The sequence below is a fragment of the Pipistrellus hanaki genome (assembly GCF_964339955.1).
Source record: "Pipistrellus hanaki genome assembly, chromosome: 2".
In the NCBI taxonomy this organism is placed as follows: domain Eukaryota; kingdom Metazoa; phylum Chordata; class Mammalia; order Chiroptera; family Vespertilionidae; genus Pipistrellus; species Pipistrellus hanaki.
Genome location: NC_140504.1, coordinates 81960811 through 81978663, shown reverse-complemented (window position 1 = coordinate 81978663; position 17853 = coordinate 81960811). Strand labels below are relative to the sequence as shown.

The 17853-nt window shown below is 35.1% G+C and overlaps 1 protein-coding gene across 2 annotated transcripts in view; it reads left to right on the top strand.

The window, feature by feature from the left end:
- Positions 1 to 17853, top strand: part of CADM2 (cell adhesion molecule 2) — a 1134397-nt gene that overhangs the window by 953497 nt on the left and 163047 nt on the right. For both annotated transcript variants that reach the window (XM_084871928.1, XM_084871927.1), the window contains exons 4-5: positions 9404 to 9556; positions 11190 to 11327. In XM_084871928.1, coding sequence (XP_084728054.1) covers positions 9404 to 9556; positions 11190 to 11327 — 291 coding nt within the window. The remainder of the gene's footprint in view (positions 1 to 9403; positions 9557 to 11189; positions 11328 to 17853) is intronic.

The window sequence follows — 17853 nt, the reverse complement described above, 5'->3', positions numbered from 1 at the left end:
AATTAAGGTTAAATGCTCCAGAACTCAGTTTTGAATCCGTTAAGTCACCTCACCAATGGGTGGCAGGCACCTAATATCTGATGAGGCATGACCTCAGAGTAGCCTAGTTACCCTATTAGCTCATTTTTAATCTCCATGATGTGTGAACAATTATCTTTCAACCTTTTATTACACATCTTGATCTTTTACTTGTTTTTTAAATTCTCATTTTTTTACTTCAGTTATTCCTGAGATAATAGTCAAAATCTTATTTTAAATTAAATATTTGAGTGTTTATTTTATTTAAAAAAATATTTTTGTATTGATTTCAGAGAGGAAGAGACAGGGAGAGAGAGATAGAAACATAAATGATGACAGAGTATCATTGATCTGCTCCTGCACACCCCCCACTGGGGATTGAGTGTGCAACCCATACCTGTGCCAGGGAATCAACCCTTATTTCCTGGTTCATAGGTCAATATTCAACCACTGACACACACCAGCTGGACTATTTCTTTTATTAGAAATATATTTAAATAATGAGGAACATTCTATGTTCTCAAAGAATTTTTTTAAGATTATATACACTGCCACTGAAAATATTATAACCCTTTATTTAGTTTCACTATATATTTGGGACTTACTGTGTAGAAGTTAAATAATATAAATTGGCTCTGGTGAACTACTACCTTTTGTGTTCTTTTGGAAACTGTAAGGTAGTATGACAATAGTTTCAGAGATCACTCATTCAGTGTTTCAAACCATTTCCCAAAGACCTATTACTTTGTTAAAAATTTTTGTAGCATGATATTTCTAACTCTTTTATGCTCAACAGTGTCTAAATGGGACACCTTTTTTCTTCTTCTTTTTTCCTTCTCTCCCGTGGGGAAGCCTGTGGAGATATAGCGAAGAGGACTTCCTAGCTCCATTCTTTTTCCCTCTGCTCTTATCATGTACGGACAGAGTTTGGCTCTCAGTTTCAATTCAATAGCCATTCATGGAATACCCCCTGTGCAGATAGTAATGGTGCAGGATGCTGAGATGAGCAAGACAAGGATCCTGCTCACAGGAAACCCACTGAGTTATATTACATCCCTTTTTGAACTATTCTAGGCTTTCCCGTATTCTTTCATATTTGAAATGCTATGATAAAGTGAACTGCAGATGACATCATAAATATTTCCAAACTGGAAAAGATGAATGTTGTAAATGTAAGATTTTTTAAAAATGTTCATTTAAGCAGCTCTTTTGTTGTGGCAAATGAATTATCAGGAACAGTTACATAATAAATAATCATTTATTATTATAAAAATAATACCAATTGTGTCAGTTTCTTGGTTTGGAGAATATGTTTTTAGGTTTTAGATATATATTCATATATTTCAGTTCTCTAAGCCATATTCCTTATATATTTACTAAATCATTATTTGCAACTAACAATCAGTAGACTAAGGTGCATCATATTTAAGTGACTTGCCTAGATTGTTATGGTTAATAAAAAACAGAGTTTCTATAAAAGTGCACATATTCTGCCTTTCAGAGTCTACTCTTTTTAGCCAAGGCTGGAAGTAATCATAAAACAACTCAAAATATTATCTGATTAAGTGAGCTTCATCAATTGAGACATTTCAGACACTAAAATATTTAGTATCTCATAAGGATTCCAAACCAAAAATATTTTTATAAAATAATTGTATATTTATTTTTAGGTACTTTAAAACTTGATATTATTCATTTCTCATCATATTCCAAATACGAAAATGAATCAAGAATTATTATCCACAGAAAATTTGAATACCTCGAGCAGATAATTTAATTTGAAAGTCAGTTCTTTTAGCTTTACCTGATGAAAATGATTTAAATGTGAAATTTTTATTTGTATGTATTGAGTAATTCAGTTTGTTTTTAGTGATGTTATACAATTTCCACAAAATAAACTGAGGAAAACAGAGTTAAGTTTCTTTTGCCAAAATTCACTATCATTGAAAGTTCTATCTGTTTGTCAGTGGGGCTTGTGTTAGAGGAAATGAAATTGAACACAATGGGTGTGTAACATGTTTTATCCATACAGTATCATGGCAGGAGCCTGAGGTTTTCCCTTTTGGTGACCTCATTTTAAAAACCAAGAAATTGTGATAAATATTTTTTTTAAATAAATCATAGTTTTGAAGAGTAGTTGAAATAGCATGAAGTCCTATGGGGAAATAACAAATCTGTGCCCCACTGGTTTCCTGTAGCATCTGAACAAGGCATATATATTAGGATATTTAGGATATAGAACATGAAAGAGACATTTTTGAAAATGCCTGTGAATCCTAATGGAATTGTCAACACAATCATGATCAAAGTTGCCTTATATTTGATATTCAATAAAAATCAGTTTTAAAAATACTTGTAATATGTCTCCTTATTAAATTAGAGTCAAACAGAGAATGGTAGCAGAGGGACTATGATCATAATGTATGTGTTATTTGAGTGTGTGAGAGGATGGTTTTTAAAAGTACATTAAAGTCATGAAAATTTAGAATTTCCTCAAATCTTAATATTTTATAATACCTACTCTTTCAGAAAGCACACAGGGAAGCTTCAGGAATTTAAGATTTTATGGCACTTGGGATCTCTCTCTTCCTGGATGGCAAATATGTACAATGAATTTTAAGTTACGATATCTTCATAATTTCCCATACTTGATCAAATGAATGTAAATTTTAATTGTGTTTTTATTGAAGACTTATATCCATTATAAGTCTACAATAAAATAACTCTTTGAGTTATTCTTAGAATAACTCAAAGAAATATCATATACCCTCCAACGAAATAAAATACTGCAAAGATCACCACAATTAGAGAATTGACAGTAATATAATTCACCAGTCTTATTTGGATTTCATCATATTTATATATGTGTGTGTGTGTGTGTGTGTGTGTGTTTCCATGCATTTTATTACATGTGTAAGTTCATGTGTCCATCACCATTGTCAAGATATAAAATATTTTCATCACTACAGGCATTCTTTTTTTGATTGAATTTATTGGGGTAACATCAGTTAATAAAATTACATAGGTTTCAAGTATACAATTCTATAATACATCTTCTGTATATTTTATTTTGTGTTTACAGAATAAAGTCTTCTTCCATCACCATTTATACCCAATTTTCCTTCTTCTACCTCTCTTCACTATACTGTTCCCTCTGGCAATCACTATACTATTGTCTTATGCTGTGTGAAATAAGCCAGTCCATGACAGTCAAGTACCATGTGATTTCACTTATGTGGAATCTAATGAAAAACAAAACAAAACAAAAAACTAACAAAGTGGAAACGGACATAGATACAGAAAATATACTGGTAGCTGTTAAAGGGGACTGGCTTGGGGCTGGGTGAGAAGTGGGGAGGGATTAAACCAAGACAAAACAATGACTATGTGCTGTTCTTTTATAAACATACTAGAGGCCCAATGCACATGGTTGGGCACTTGGGTGGGGAGTGGGGTCCTTCAGTCTGGCCTGCATCCTCTCATAGTCCAAGAGCCCTCGGTGAATGTCTGATTGATGGCTGTCAGACATCTTGAGCACTGCCATGGAGGTGGAGAGGTTCCTGTCACTGCTGCTACACTTGCTAGCTGTGTGCCCAGCTTCTGCCTGAGTGGTGCTCCCCCTGTGGGAGCACAATGATGACCAGGGGGCAGCTCCTATGTTGAGCATCTGCCCCCTGTTGGTCAGTGCATGTTATAATGACCACTTGTTCTGTGGTTTGATTGATTTGCATATTACCCTTTTATTATATAGGATTAATTTTCCTCCTACTCCCCTTCACTCCTTACTATCCTTGTTCTTTGGTAACTACTAATCTCCTTTTAATATCTATAATTTTATTTAAAGACACTGTATAAATTTCAATTTATTTTTATATTTTTTGAGTGCATCACTTTGCATATTTTCTTAGTAGTTGTTCCATGTACTGAAATATACATATGTGAACTATTGTAGCCTGCTAATAGCAATGTTTTACCATTTCAGATGTAGTACGGAAACCTAGTTCCATTAGGTCCCTTTGTCCTACTCATTTTGTACTTCTCGGAATATTCCTTTATCAATGTTGAACATGGCATCAATTGATGTTATAATTTGTTTCAACCAGTATATAAGAGAAAATCAGGAGTAAGGTAGTCAATATTATATTTATTTACCCAATTTTTTTATCTTTCAGTTGTTCTTTCTTCCTTTTTGATGATCTAAGACCTCTACTAGTCTGTTTAAAGAAACTTTCTTTAAAAATTTTAAGACAAATATGCAGGAAACATATGTTATTAGTTTTCCTTCTTTTAAGAATATATTTATTTCCTAAAGGTTAGTTTCACTGGATACAAATCCATCATTGACAGTTCCTTTGAAAAATTGCACTGCTCTTTCTTCCCTCCATGATTTCAAATAAGAAATCTATTGTCATTTGAATTGGTGTTCTCCTATAAGTAACATGTCTTTATCTCTGGCTGCTTTCCAGACTTTTTTTTTCTTTGTCTGAATTTCAGTAATTTGATCTTTAGGTTTATCCTCTTTGATAGTTGTTTCTCTTTTTTTTATTCTCTACATTTATCTCTTATGCCAAATATGCAAAGTTTTCAACTATTATTTCCTCAAATACTGATTCAGCCCAACTCTCTTAGACCTCTTATGATACAAATGTTGAACATTTTGTTATTGCCCCATATGTCTCTAAGGCTCTGCTATTTTTTAAAATTTAATTTTCTCTTTTGTTTTGCATGAGAAAATTCTATTATTCTGTTCTTAAGTTCACTGATTCTCTCCTTTGTCATCTCCATTGTACTTCTGAGCCAAACCAGTGAGTTTGGTCACTATGTTTTGATTTCTATAATTTTCATTTAGTTCTTTTAAAAAAATATTGTTGAGAGTATTACAGATGTCTTCCTTTTTTTCTCCATTGCCCCCTCTACATGATTACTGCTCCACCCCTGGTCTTCATCACCCTATTGTTTGTGTCCATAGGCAATGCATAAATACATATAAGTTAACTGGTTAATCATTTCCCATCTTTCCTCTGAAATTTGTCAGTCTGTTTCATGTCTCTGGTTCTATTTTATTCATCAGTTTATTTTGTTCATTAAATTCATTTATTTGGAGTTTTAGATTCAATTGTTGAAAGATATGCATTTATTGACATATTTTTATTCATATTTCTCTTCTCTTCTTCTTCTTCTTCTCCTCCTCCTCCTCCTCCTCCTCCTCCTCCTCCTCCTCCTCCTCCTCCTCCTCCTCCTCCTCCTCCTTCTTCTTCTTTCCCTCCAACATTTCATGTGATACTGGTTTGGTGATAATTAACTACTTCAGCTTTTTCTTCTCTGTGAAGCTCTTTATCTGACTTTCAATTCTAAGTTTTGCTGGGTAGAAATCTTGGTTGTAGGTCCATCCTTGCTATTCGTCATTTTGAAAATTGCTTGCCACTTTCTTCTGGCCTGAAAAGTTTCTGTTGAAAAATCATTTGACAGTCATTTTGGTGCTCCCTTGTAGGTAACTAAATGGTTTCTCTTGTTGCTTTTAAAAATCTTGTCTTTAGCCAAAACTGGTTTGGCTCAGTGGATAGAATGTCGGTCTGTGGATTGAAGGGTCTCAAGTTCGATTCCAGTCAAGGGTATGTACATTGGTTGTGGGCACATCCCCAGTAGGGGGTGTGCAGGAGGTAGCTGGTTGATGTTTCTCTCTCATTGATGTTTCTAGCTGTCTATCCCTCTCCATTCCTCCCTGTAAAAAAAAAATCAATAAAATATTATTAATTTTTTTTTGGTCTTTAACCTTGGATTTTAATTATTATTTCTTGGTGTCAGTCTCTTTGGGTTCCTCTTGTTTGAGACTCTCTGTGCTTCTGGAACTTGTAAGTTTATTTCTTTCACAGGGTAGGGGAAGTTTTCTGTCATTATTTCTTCAAGTAGGTTTTCAATATCTTGCTCTTTATCTTCTCTTTTTGGCACCCACATGATGTGAACATTGGTATCTTAGAGATTCCTTATGCTATCTTCATATTTTAGATTCTTTTTTTTGTTGTTGTTGTTTTTTTGTTGTTGTTGCTCTTCTGATTGGGTGTATTTGCTTTTTCATATCCCAAATTGCTGATTTTATTCTTGGCATCCTCTTCTCCATTGTTGATTCTCACAAGGTTATTTTCTTTTCAGTTAGAGTATCCTTCATTTCTGACTGGTCCCTTTTCATGTCTTTGATATTCTCACTAATTTTTTTTTTTTAATTCTCATTAAGATCTTTGGAATTCTCACTAAGTCTCTTAGAGCTCTCACTATGATCCTTGAGCATTCTTATAACCATTATTTTAAGCTCTGTATCTAGAGTTTGATTACTTCCATTTCAGTTAGGTTATGTTTGTTTGTTTTCCCTGGAGATTTATTTTGTCCTTTTATTTGTGACATGTTTTGTTTGTTTGTTTGTTTTCTCTCTGCATTTGGCTCCTTCCCTGTGTTTGTTTCTATGTATTAGGTAAAGCTGATATGTCTCCTAGAATTCGTAGAATGGCCTTGTGTAGTAAGTCCTTCAGGACCTTGTGGCTCAGCCTTCTCAATAACCTGTGTAGTCCGTATGCACTGTCTTATTATAGTTGAGCCTTGATTGCTGTTGGTGTCACTTTGAGTAATTAACCTTGGGTCATTTGGCTGTGAGTACCAGATGTGACTATAGTGGGAAAACTGCTGTGCAGGAGATACTCTCTGAAACAGGACTTGCTTCAGTTGGCTTTGGTGCTCACTGAGTCTACTCCTTGAATGTGTTGCTTGTGGATGTGTAAAATTATAATCTAACATGTTCTGAAACTGTCCGCCAGGTGAATTTGCTGTGGAGCCCCCCTGGTGGTGCAAATTCAGCTACTGCCTATGTTCTGCCAGGGGTCACTGGTCAGGAGCTACAGAGTGACCGATCTGCAGATGGCTACTACTTGTGTTGGTCTTTAAAGTGCCCAGGAGAAGCCAGACTGTGAAATGATGCAGGCTTCTGCTAGTTCCAGGCCTGGGTCCTCTTATTGAAAGATATGGGGCTATTTGTTTGAGAGATTTTAGGAAAGTCTGAACTCAATCAGACTTTCATATGGAAAGACCCTGCAAAAAGCTTAGGTGAGGCTACAAATTGGGTAGAGGGGGTGGTCTCAAGGGATCACCAGGGTGAAGTGAATAGTTTAAGCCAGGTTATGGAGACTCAGATTTGGCCCCTGCCAGTCAATTCTGTGAAATGAGAGGTCTCAGCATAGGAACAATGACCACTGTAAGCATTCCTGTATAGGAGAAAGCCACTCCCAAGTTCTTGCTGCAATATCAGTAATCCACATCCATCCCATATGTTCCTGGATCCCCAAGAGCTACTGAACCAATGCTGAAATTCAGAAAGAATGAGTCTGAGTAAGTCCTTGTACTGGCCCTTTAAGAGGAACACCTAGAACTCCAGCAGTCTCCATGTTCCCCAGCCATAATCTCCAATGGTTTTTATTAAATACTGTTTTAAATATTCCACTATCTTGGTTCTTCCCCCTCATCTGGTTCATTTTTATAATATTTTTCTTTGCTAATATTTTAAAAATATATTTGAAGAAACTTATTACTTGTTAAATTATTTTAATAAAATATCTTTTAAAATTCTTTGTTAGATAATTTCAACATGTATTTCAACTCAGTATTGACATCTGTTGATCATGTTCTCTTATTCAAGTTATGATTTTGGGGCATTTGGTGTGGCCAAAGTCTTAGTAGCAGCAGCATAAATATCATAATCATTACATTCTGGACATTTTGTATATTAAGTTAGAGGATTCTGAACTCCATTTAAATTTCCTTTTCTATGAGGCAGTCATCCTAATTAGGTTTAGCACACATATCCTGAGTACTTTTGCAGGCTATGGTTACACAAATTTGTCAGAACCTTGGTAGTTCTATTTGGTCAGCTTGAGTGGTCTAGTTCCACTGGAAATTGCACCAGATGTCTACAGATGCCACCAAAGTGGGCAGATTTGCTCCCTCAGGCCAGGCTGTCTGGTTGGTCTAAGTGTGGTCAATAGTCCTGTAGCTTATTGAGAGATCACATTTAAGGCTGGTTACTTCAGGGGTTGCCCTGCTGCCCTTGTTTCCAATCAGCTGTTTTCTCTTTGTAAGGAAAGGAGTCCACAGACCATTAGGGATATGTTTCACTTCCCATGGACACTTGTCACTGATGCTCTCTCTTGATCCCCCTTACTTGTGATGTTGCTGTTGGCACTTCAATTTGCTTAGCACTAAAAGTTAGTCTACCTCACATGTGCTGTAAGGTTGTTGGTAGAAGCCAGGTCTTCATTGCCTTTAACTGTCGTTTGCCTCCATGTTGTTCCTTAGGACCTGATGTTCCTACCGGCTCTCCTTTCTCTTTCTACCTTTTAAAGTAATTCATCAGTGTCTCTTGCTTAATCCCAGGTTGTATAACTGTACCTGGTGAGATATAAAATGATGTTTAAACTTTTTAATCATTTCTTGTAAAATGAGTGAAGAGAAGTATGATTTCTGTGAAAACAAGTGTTCTGTAACCGAATAGGTGGCTTGAACTAATGAATATATAAAAAATAATTAACAGACAGTACAGCAGAGGTACCACTGAATCAGAAGAGATTTTAACATCTGGTACCTTACAGGTGCTTTCCAGCTAAATGTCAGTTCTGGTTTAAATGAACTTTAACAGGCATCTGTACTGTGGAGAGCTTTTAATAGGCTAATGTTCACTGTTAGTTTCTTGGAAGAAATGCAGCAGCCATAGTTTTCCCAAATTTATCTGTCCATAGAAGCGAGTCCTTTTGTTCATAGTTTTTTTAAATATATATATATATCGATATATATTTTTTATCTATTTTTAACAGAGAGGAAGGAAGAGGGATAGAGAGTTAGAGACATTGATCAGCTGCCTCCTGAACACCCCCTACTGGGATGTGCCTGCAATCAAGGTACATGCCCTTGGCCAGAATTGAACCTGGGACTCTTCAGTCCACAGGCCGACACTCTGTCTATTGAGCCAAACCAGTTAGGGCTATCGGTTTTTGTTTGTTTGTTTGTTTGTTTGTTTGTTTGTTTTTTGGCATTAGCATTTCATGAAAGACTTTGTGGAGGAAAGCCACTTATATCAATATAATCTACCATATCCAAAGTAATGTATTAAATACAATCATTTAATTAAAAAGTTATTTCTGAGAACCTTAAGGAGCAGTTAATTCTACTTTTAATTTTTAAATCTGATAAAATATTTCAGTATAAACTGCCCTGTAAACTGTTTCAGTAAATATTTAGATGTGCAGCCAAAGAAGTGTGTATTATGTTGTGCTGAAAATATTCAGTCTAACAGTACTGACTTTTTATAATATTGCCATTTTATATTTTTAATACTTTCTCTTTCCAGCTTTAAGGGACAATAGGATTGAGCTGGTTCGGGCTTCTTGGCATGAACTGAGTATCAGCGTCAGTGATGTGTCTCTCTCCGATGAAGGACAGTACACCTGTTCTTTATTTACAATGCCTGTCAAGACTTCCAAGGCCTATCTCACTGTTCTGGGTAAGTTCAAGGAACAAACACAATGTATTCACAAGACTGAGAGATGTGTACTTGTAAAATACTATCACACACACACACACACACACACACACACACACACACACACTTGATTTAAGAGAGAGAGAAAAACATCAATATGACAGAGAAACATCAATCAGTTACTTCCTGCATGCCCCTTGTTGGGGATCAAGCTGGAAACCTGGGCATGTGTCCTAACTGGGAATCAAACCAGCAATTTTGGGGGACATGGGGCAATGTTCAACCAACTAAGCCAAGCAGGTCAGTACTACAACACATGCCAGGTATATATTATAATTATCATAATAATAGATGCAGTTTCATCTCACTTCTATGACATTTTAACAAAAGTTGTTTAAAAATCACACTTTCCATTTTTTAGACAAAGGGAGGTAGAAAGATTTTTATGACTCCTAAAAGCACATACCCATTTAATTTCTTAGCCAACAGTAGACACCAGGTTTCTTGATTTTCAATTAAATTCCTTTGTAGCAACTCATCTATATATTGTATAAGTGGTGATCCTTTCATAAGTGATAGAATAATGAGCATAATGAATTTAATATGTTTATAGGGTGCTCCTTCATTTTATCTTATCAGTCATTTGAGATGGCTTTCTCTAATATGTTATGGCTTTCAGATTTAACCCCATTATGTATTTCAGTGCATTGAAATAGCTGACATTTCCATGTGTCTTCTCACTTTTTAAATCTGTAGTTTTTTAGATTCCTAAATGAAATGCAAAATGTCACTTGTGCATGCAGCTTGTAACTTATCTGTGCTTCTATTCTCTAAATATTGAGCCATTTAAAAAATATATTTTATGGATTTTTACAGAGAGGAAGGGAGAGGGATAGAGAGCTAGAAACATCCATGAGAGAGAAACATCAATCAGCTGCACACCCCCTACCTGGGATGTGCCCGCAAACAATGTACATACCCTTGATCGGAGTCGAATCTGGGACCTGTTAGTCTGCAGACCGACGCTCTACCACTGAGCCAAACCGGTTTTGACTTTTGAGCCATTTTTTCGAAAGGTTAGAGTGACATAAAAAAGCAATGCATTCATAGAGTTTCAGAGGAAATATAGTTGCATCTCAGAGCTCTCTGTGATTCCACAAACGTCAGTGGCCCAATCAGCTAAAATTGCTGCAGTTTATTGAAACACACCTGTGTTCTGAACAAGTTAGAGGGATTTCAAGATGGATCTTTTTGTCCTTACCTTGTCTTCCTTTTTTCATACATAAAGCCTAACATGACATTTAAAAGAACTAATACATGTTGTTCTGTTGGGTGGGAATATTAAAAGTTAATTCAGCTAGTGAATTGGTTTTGTACATAGGATAAGAAACCTGCTTCTTTCTAAGTCTCACTGAGACTATTTTATCAAAAATATTTATAAGTTTGCCATTAAGGATATAACATAACCACTAAAATGGAGTTTTTCAGGATAACAACATTTATCTATATTTATATATCATAAGCATTTAATGTTATTATACAGGTGCTTATTATTCTTGATGAACTTATTGCCAATTTACTTTTATTTGTAAACATAATAGTAACAAGAATGAACCAACCCCAGTGATGGATATTTCATTTGTTTATACTTCAGGTGTTCCTGAAAAGCCTCAAATTAGCGGATTTTCATCACCAGTTATGGAGGGAGACTTGATGCAGCTGACATGTAAAACATCTGGTAGTAAACCTGCAGCTGATATAAGATGGTTCAAAAACGACAAAGAGATTAAAGGTAAAGAATGGAAAAGGTCCTAAATCAAAATTAATGTGCTGAAAATAGTATGAAAATTTAAATGCACTTAACATTTTCTTTTTGATACCACATTCATTTTCTAAGTTTAATTTAACCAAATTTACCCATTTCTTAAATAAGGTAATTTTACAATATATATTAATATTGTATTTATGTGCCTCAGTTATTCTCATTTAAACAGGCCTATAATAATATATAATTCATGAGAATGTTGGTGGAATTAAGATATAAAAATGCATTAGTTAATATATTAAAAAAAAAACACATAGATTTGTGTTGATAGTAGTAAGTACTAAGGATAAGTTAGATATTTCAGAACTCACCTATAATATTTAGATTATAAACAGAGAAACTTTATGACTTATTTCTTAAATTTGTTGGTTTCTGGAATTACAAAATTTTGATAATAAAACTGACTAAGCATCATTAAATCTGATTCCTAGTAATTCTCAAGAGAGAAAATACAATTGACTCATTTCAGTAAAAATATACAGTAAGTCATACCTTGGAGATATTGCAAGTGCAGTTTCAGACCACTGCATATCTCAATAAACCAAGTTACACTTTTTTTTTTCATATCCAGTGCATATAAATGTTATATTTACATTATACTGTAGTCTACTAAGTGTGCAATAGCATTATGTAAAAAAAAAAAAAAAAAAAAAAAAAAAAAAAAGAAGATGCCAACTATCTTCTGAGCCTTCAGTGAGTTCTAATCTTTTTGCCTCATTGTTGATGGCTTCTGACTGATAAGGGTGGTGAGTGCTGAAGGCTGGAGGTTGTGGTAATTTCTTAAAATAAGACAGCAGTGATGTTTTTTTATGCACTGGTTGACCTTTTCTTTCACAAACAATTTCTTTTAGCATGTGATGCCTTTTTATAGTATTACTAATAGTGGAACTTCTTTCAAAATTTAAATTAATCCTCTCAAAACCTGCTGTTGCTTTATCAAGTAAATTTATGTACCTTCTAAATCTTTTGTTGCTATTTCAACAACATTTACAGCATTTCACCAGGAGTAGATTCCATCACAAGAAACCGCTTTCTTTGCTCATCCATAAAAAGCAAATCCTTGTTTATTAAAGTTCTTTTTTTCATGAGATTGCATAGATTCAGTCATATCTTCAGGTTTTACTTCTACTTTACTTGCCTTTTCTACCATATCTGCAGCAACTTACTCCACTGAAGTCTTGAACCCCACAAAGTCATTCATGAGGATTGTAATCAACTTCTTCCAAATTTGTGTTAATGCTGATATTTAGACCTCTTCCCATGAATCATAGATATTCTTAATGATATCTAGAATGGTGAATCTTTTTCAGAGGGTTTCTTATTGAGTTTTCCAAGACCCATTAGAGAAATCACTCTGTGGCAGCTATAACCTTATGAAATATATGTATTTTTTAAATTAGAAGATTTCAAAGTAAAAATTATTCCTCGGTCTATGGACAGCAAATCAAATGTTGGTTTAACAGGTGTGAAAACAGCATGAATCTCATACATCTCCATCTAAGTTATTGGGTGACCAGTTGCATTTCATTGAGCAACAATATTTTGAAAGAAAAATAAATTCTGCATAGTAGGTATGGACAGTGGACTTAATATATTCAGTAAACAATATTATAGACCAATGTGCTGTCGTCCAGGCTTTGTTGATGTATTTATAGAGCATAGGCAGAGTAGATTAGCGTGACTTTTAAGGGCCCTAGGATTTTCAAAATGATAAAAGGGCTTCGACTTACAGTCAACATCTGCATTAGCCCCTAACAACAGAGTCAGTCTGTCATTTGAAGCTTTGAAGCCAGGCATTGACTTCTCCTTTCTAGCTATGAAAATCCTAGATGATATTTTCTTCCAATATAAGGATATTTTGTCTACATTGAAAATTATGTTGTTTACTTCATTGATTATCCTAGCTAGATTTTCTAGATAACTTGTTGCAGCTTATACACCTATACTTGCTGCTTCACTTTGTACTTTTGTGTAATGGGTGTGGGTTATTTTCTTAAACCTCATGAACCAACTTCTGCTTGTTTCAAGCTTTTCTTCTGCAACTATCTCACTTGTCCCAAACTTCATAGAATTAAAGAGAATTAGGGCCTTGCCCTGGATTAGAGTTTTGGCTTAACAATAGGTTGTGGCTTTATCCAGATCACTAAACTTTTCTCCATATCAGCAACAAAACCATTTTCCTTCTTTATCATTCATGTGCTCACTGGAATAGCATTTTTAGTTCACTCAGTAACTTTTCCTTTGCATTCAAAACTTAGCTAACCATTCAGTGCAGCAGCCCTAGTTTTTGGGCTTTCTCAGCCTTTGACATGCCTTTCTTACTGAGTTTAATCATTTCTAGCTTTTGATAAGTGAGAGATGTAGAACTCTCCCTCTTACTTGTGCAGTTAGAGGCCATTGCATGGTTATTAATTGTCCTCATTTCATTATTGTTGTATCTCATGAAATAAAGAGGCCTGAGTAGAGAATGAAAGAGAGAAGGGGGAATGCTAGTCAGTGGAGCAATCAGAACACACACACAATATTTATTTATTAAGTTTGCTATCTTATGTGGTGCCTCAAAAATTACAATAGTGACATTGAAGATCACTGGTCAAAAATCACCATAACAAATATAATAATGAAAAAGTTTGAATTATTGTAAGAATTATCAAAATATTACACATAGACACAAAGTGAGCACATGCTGTTGAAAAATGACTACGATAGACTTGCTCAACACAGGGATGCCCCAAACCTTCAAATTGTAAAAACACAGTATCTGTAAGGACCAATAAAATGATTCATACCAGTAGTTTAAGCATAGTTTTATTCTTACTTCATACACCTAAATTTAAATGCACATATACATACACACTTAGATACATTCTTTTAAAAAGATATATGATTATAGGGGAGATGACAAGTCAGGGTAAGTAGTATTATTTTTTGCCCCACATAAAGGTATCTTGGACTTGATGTCACATTTACATTAAAATCAAAGTATAAGAATTATTTATGATGATTGTTATGTTCTCAACATAACCTAAGAAAAAAAGTTTATTAAAACCATTGGGATTACTTTAATTTATAAGTCTAATATTTTATCTTATATTAAAATAATTCTTATTAATGGGTATGCAATACAACAGATAAGATTGCCTACACTACTGAGAAATTATAGGTTTATAGTCCTATAATTATTCAATTTTTGTGTGTGTTTAATTACTCTCTCTGTCTATTTCATTTCCCAAGTAGGATTTATGTGTAATTTGTTTCTATACCTGACCTTTGTTTCAGATCTCCTAATAAATACATTTATTGGATAAAATTTAGAGAACTATAAGCCCCCAAAGCACCATTTAAATATCTTGATGTGCTAAGTTAAACTTTCAGGTCACTATGTAATTTTATCCTATATTCTTCTGGTGTTTAGTAACATCCATTCAAACCTGTCTTCAGGATATATTTGCTTAAGCATGTCTGAACTTGGTAAGATTTTTCCTAAATAGACCCTCTACACTGCTTCCAGAGTTATCTTACTATGACAGGAATATAATTTGGCCACTTTTTCTTTTTTTAAATTAAACTTATTGGGGGTGACAATGATTAATAAGATTATGTAGATTTCAGCTGTATATTTCTATGACACATGCTCTGTATATTGCCTACCACTCCAAGTCAAATCATCTTTTGGCATTCTGCCCTTTACTAATTCCCCAACACTTATCCTGTGGTAACCACAATACTATGGACATCTGTGTCAATGAGTTTTAGTTTTATATTCTATATGAGTGAGATCATATGTTCTTAGCTTTTGCTGACTGATTTACTTCACTTAGCATGATATTATCAAGGTCCATCCATGTTGTCACAAATAATAGTATTTCATGTTTTCTTATGGCTGAGTAGTATTCCATTGCATATACATACATACTACATCTTCTTTATCCAATCATCTATTGAAGGACACTTTGGTTGTTCCCATGTCTTGGCCAACATGAATTAATTTTTCAATTAACATAAGGTGTATATATCTTTGCAAATAAATTTTTGTTGAAATTTGGGGGTATATACCCAAAGAAGTGGTTGTTTGATCATACAGAAGCTCTATTATTAATTTTTTGAGGTACCTCCATACTGTTTTCCATAGTGGCTATACCTGTTTACATTTCTACCAGCAATAAATGAAGGTTCCTTTTTCTCTGCAACTTTTTTAAGTAATAACAACCTCTGTTAATTCTTGTCTTGTTGCTACTAACAGGTATGAGGTGGTACCTCATTATAGTCTTGATTTGCATTCTCCTAGTAAGTAGTGAAATTTAGCATGTTTTCATATATCTGTAGGCCATTTGTATGTCTTCTTGAGGAAAGTACTTGTTCAGGTCCTCTGCCCATTTTTAAATTGGATTGTTTATTGTATGAGTTCTTAATATATTTTGGGTATTCTCGGAGCTTTGTTTGCAAACATCTTTTCCCACTGAGTTGGTTTCCGTTTTGTTATGTTAGTGGTTTATTCTGCTGTGTGGAAGTTTTTAAGTTTGATATAGTACCATTCATTTATTGTTGCCTTTACTTCCCTTGCTTTTGAGGTCAGATTTATTACATCTTCTCTAAGACCAAGCTCCATAGGTTTAGTAACATATTTATTCTATGTAATTTATTGTTTCAGAACTTATATTTAGGCTACTTTTTTCTGCTTAAATACTTCTGATTGAATGCCCTAACCTCCAGAATAAATTTAAAATCTGTAGTCTTTGGCCTGTCATAATGCTCTAGGTGGTGAATGCTTACACTTCACATATATTCTGTGCAGTGTTTTTGGAAAGAATTATTGTACCCTATTCCAACATGCCTGCATGAAGGCTTCTCCACACCAACATATAATTCTGATTCCCCAGTGAGGAAGCTCTTGAAAAAGGTCCAAAAGCTGTCATTGTGTGAGTGTGTGTGTGTGTGTGTGTGTGTGTGTGTGTGTACTTGCGCATACAAGCTTTAGGCTTTATCTCATAGTTATGAGTAACTAAGCCAATGACATCGGTGACTCCTTCAAATTCAAGCCCCTCTCCCCTTTTTTAGAAATTAGGGGGTGGGACTGAATGTTGTAATCTCTAATCATGTGGTTGGCTCTTACTGGCAACCAGCTTTCACCTTTGAGTTGGGTCCAAGTCAACTCATAAACAGAACAAGAGACACCATTGTTACCCTCCTTACTTAGAAACTTCCAGGCAGTGGGAACTGTGAGCCAGTAATGAATGAAGACAAAACATATCTTAGAAATATATTTCAGTCACCGTTGCCACTGCTTGCCATCTGTGCAGCACTATCTCCTCCCTGTCTAGATAGATATAGATAAAAATATAGATATAGATATAGATATAGATATATTTATATTTCTTTTAAATCATAATTTGGCTTATTCTAAAATGTTTCTCTTAAATCCTCTTCTTGAGTTGAATTGTTTTATTAACTATGCACACCCCTTCCTTAATTCTGACATAATTAGTTGGTTATTCAGATCCTCTAAATTATTTAGTATTTTATTTGTGTTTCAAGGATGTATCTTTCTTATATCCTCAGAGAGATCAGCATTGGACATATTAGGTTCCTCATTAATATTGATGTATTGCTTTTAGCATTGTAGCCTTGTAAGGAACCAATAGTGTAGTTATTTATATAAAACTAGAGGCTCGGTGCATGAAATTCATGCAAGGGGAGAGGAGGTGTCCCTCAGGCGGGCCCATGCCATTTTACAATCTGGGACCCCTCGGTTAGGGTTCCTAGGCCTGGACAGTGACCAGGGCCTATTGGGGCTTTCCTTCCCTGAGCTGCTGGCAGCTGGCCCCAATCCTGCCGTTGCCACTGCTTGCCATCTGTGCAGCACTATCTCCTCCCTGCCCCTGCCAACAGTCACCTCCCTCTGCAGGCAACAGGCATGGAGTGCAATCTCTTGGCTGGCCTGGGCCTCCGTCTACAGCATGATTGCTGGTTGGTCCCTCACACCTGCCACAGTACTGCCAGCTGGGTGGCCTGGGTCTCCCTCTGTGGCTGCCAGCCTGGTGGCCTGGGACCCGCGATCATTAGCTATACAGAAAGTGGCCTGGGCCTCCCTCTGTGAGCATTCATGGGGTGATGATGTAGCCCCCTGATCAATTGCATCGCACCCACCTTGGCTGGCCTGGCACCAATTCATGTCATAGTATGGCCGTTCTATGTTTGGTTGTTCAGTCGATTTGCATATTATGCTTTTATTATTATAGATATCTTAATTTTTGAAAAGAATTTGGCTTTCTTTCTGAACACCAAACATATTTGGTCATATTTTAGGTAGAGAGGGTACTTGTTTATATTAGGAAACATGAAAAATTTTATTTTTATGAACACTATATTATCTGAATCAAGACTAGAACAAAAATCAAGATAAAACTATATACAAAATCAGTGTATAGCTCTATGTGCCATCCAGAAGTAGTAAAGCATCCTATTTTCCATGCTCTCTAATGCATAGTCATTG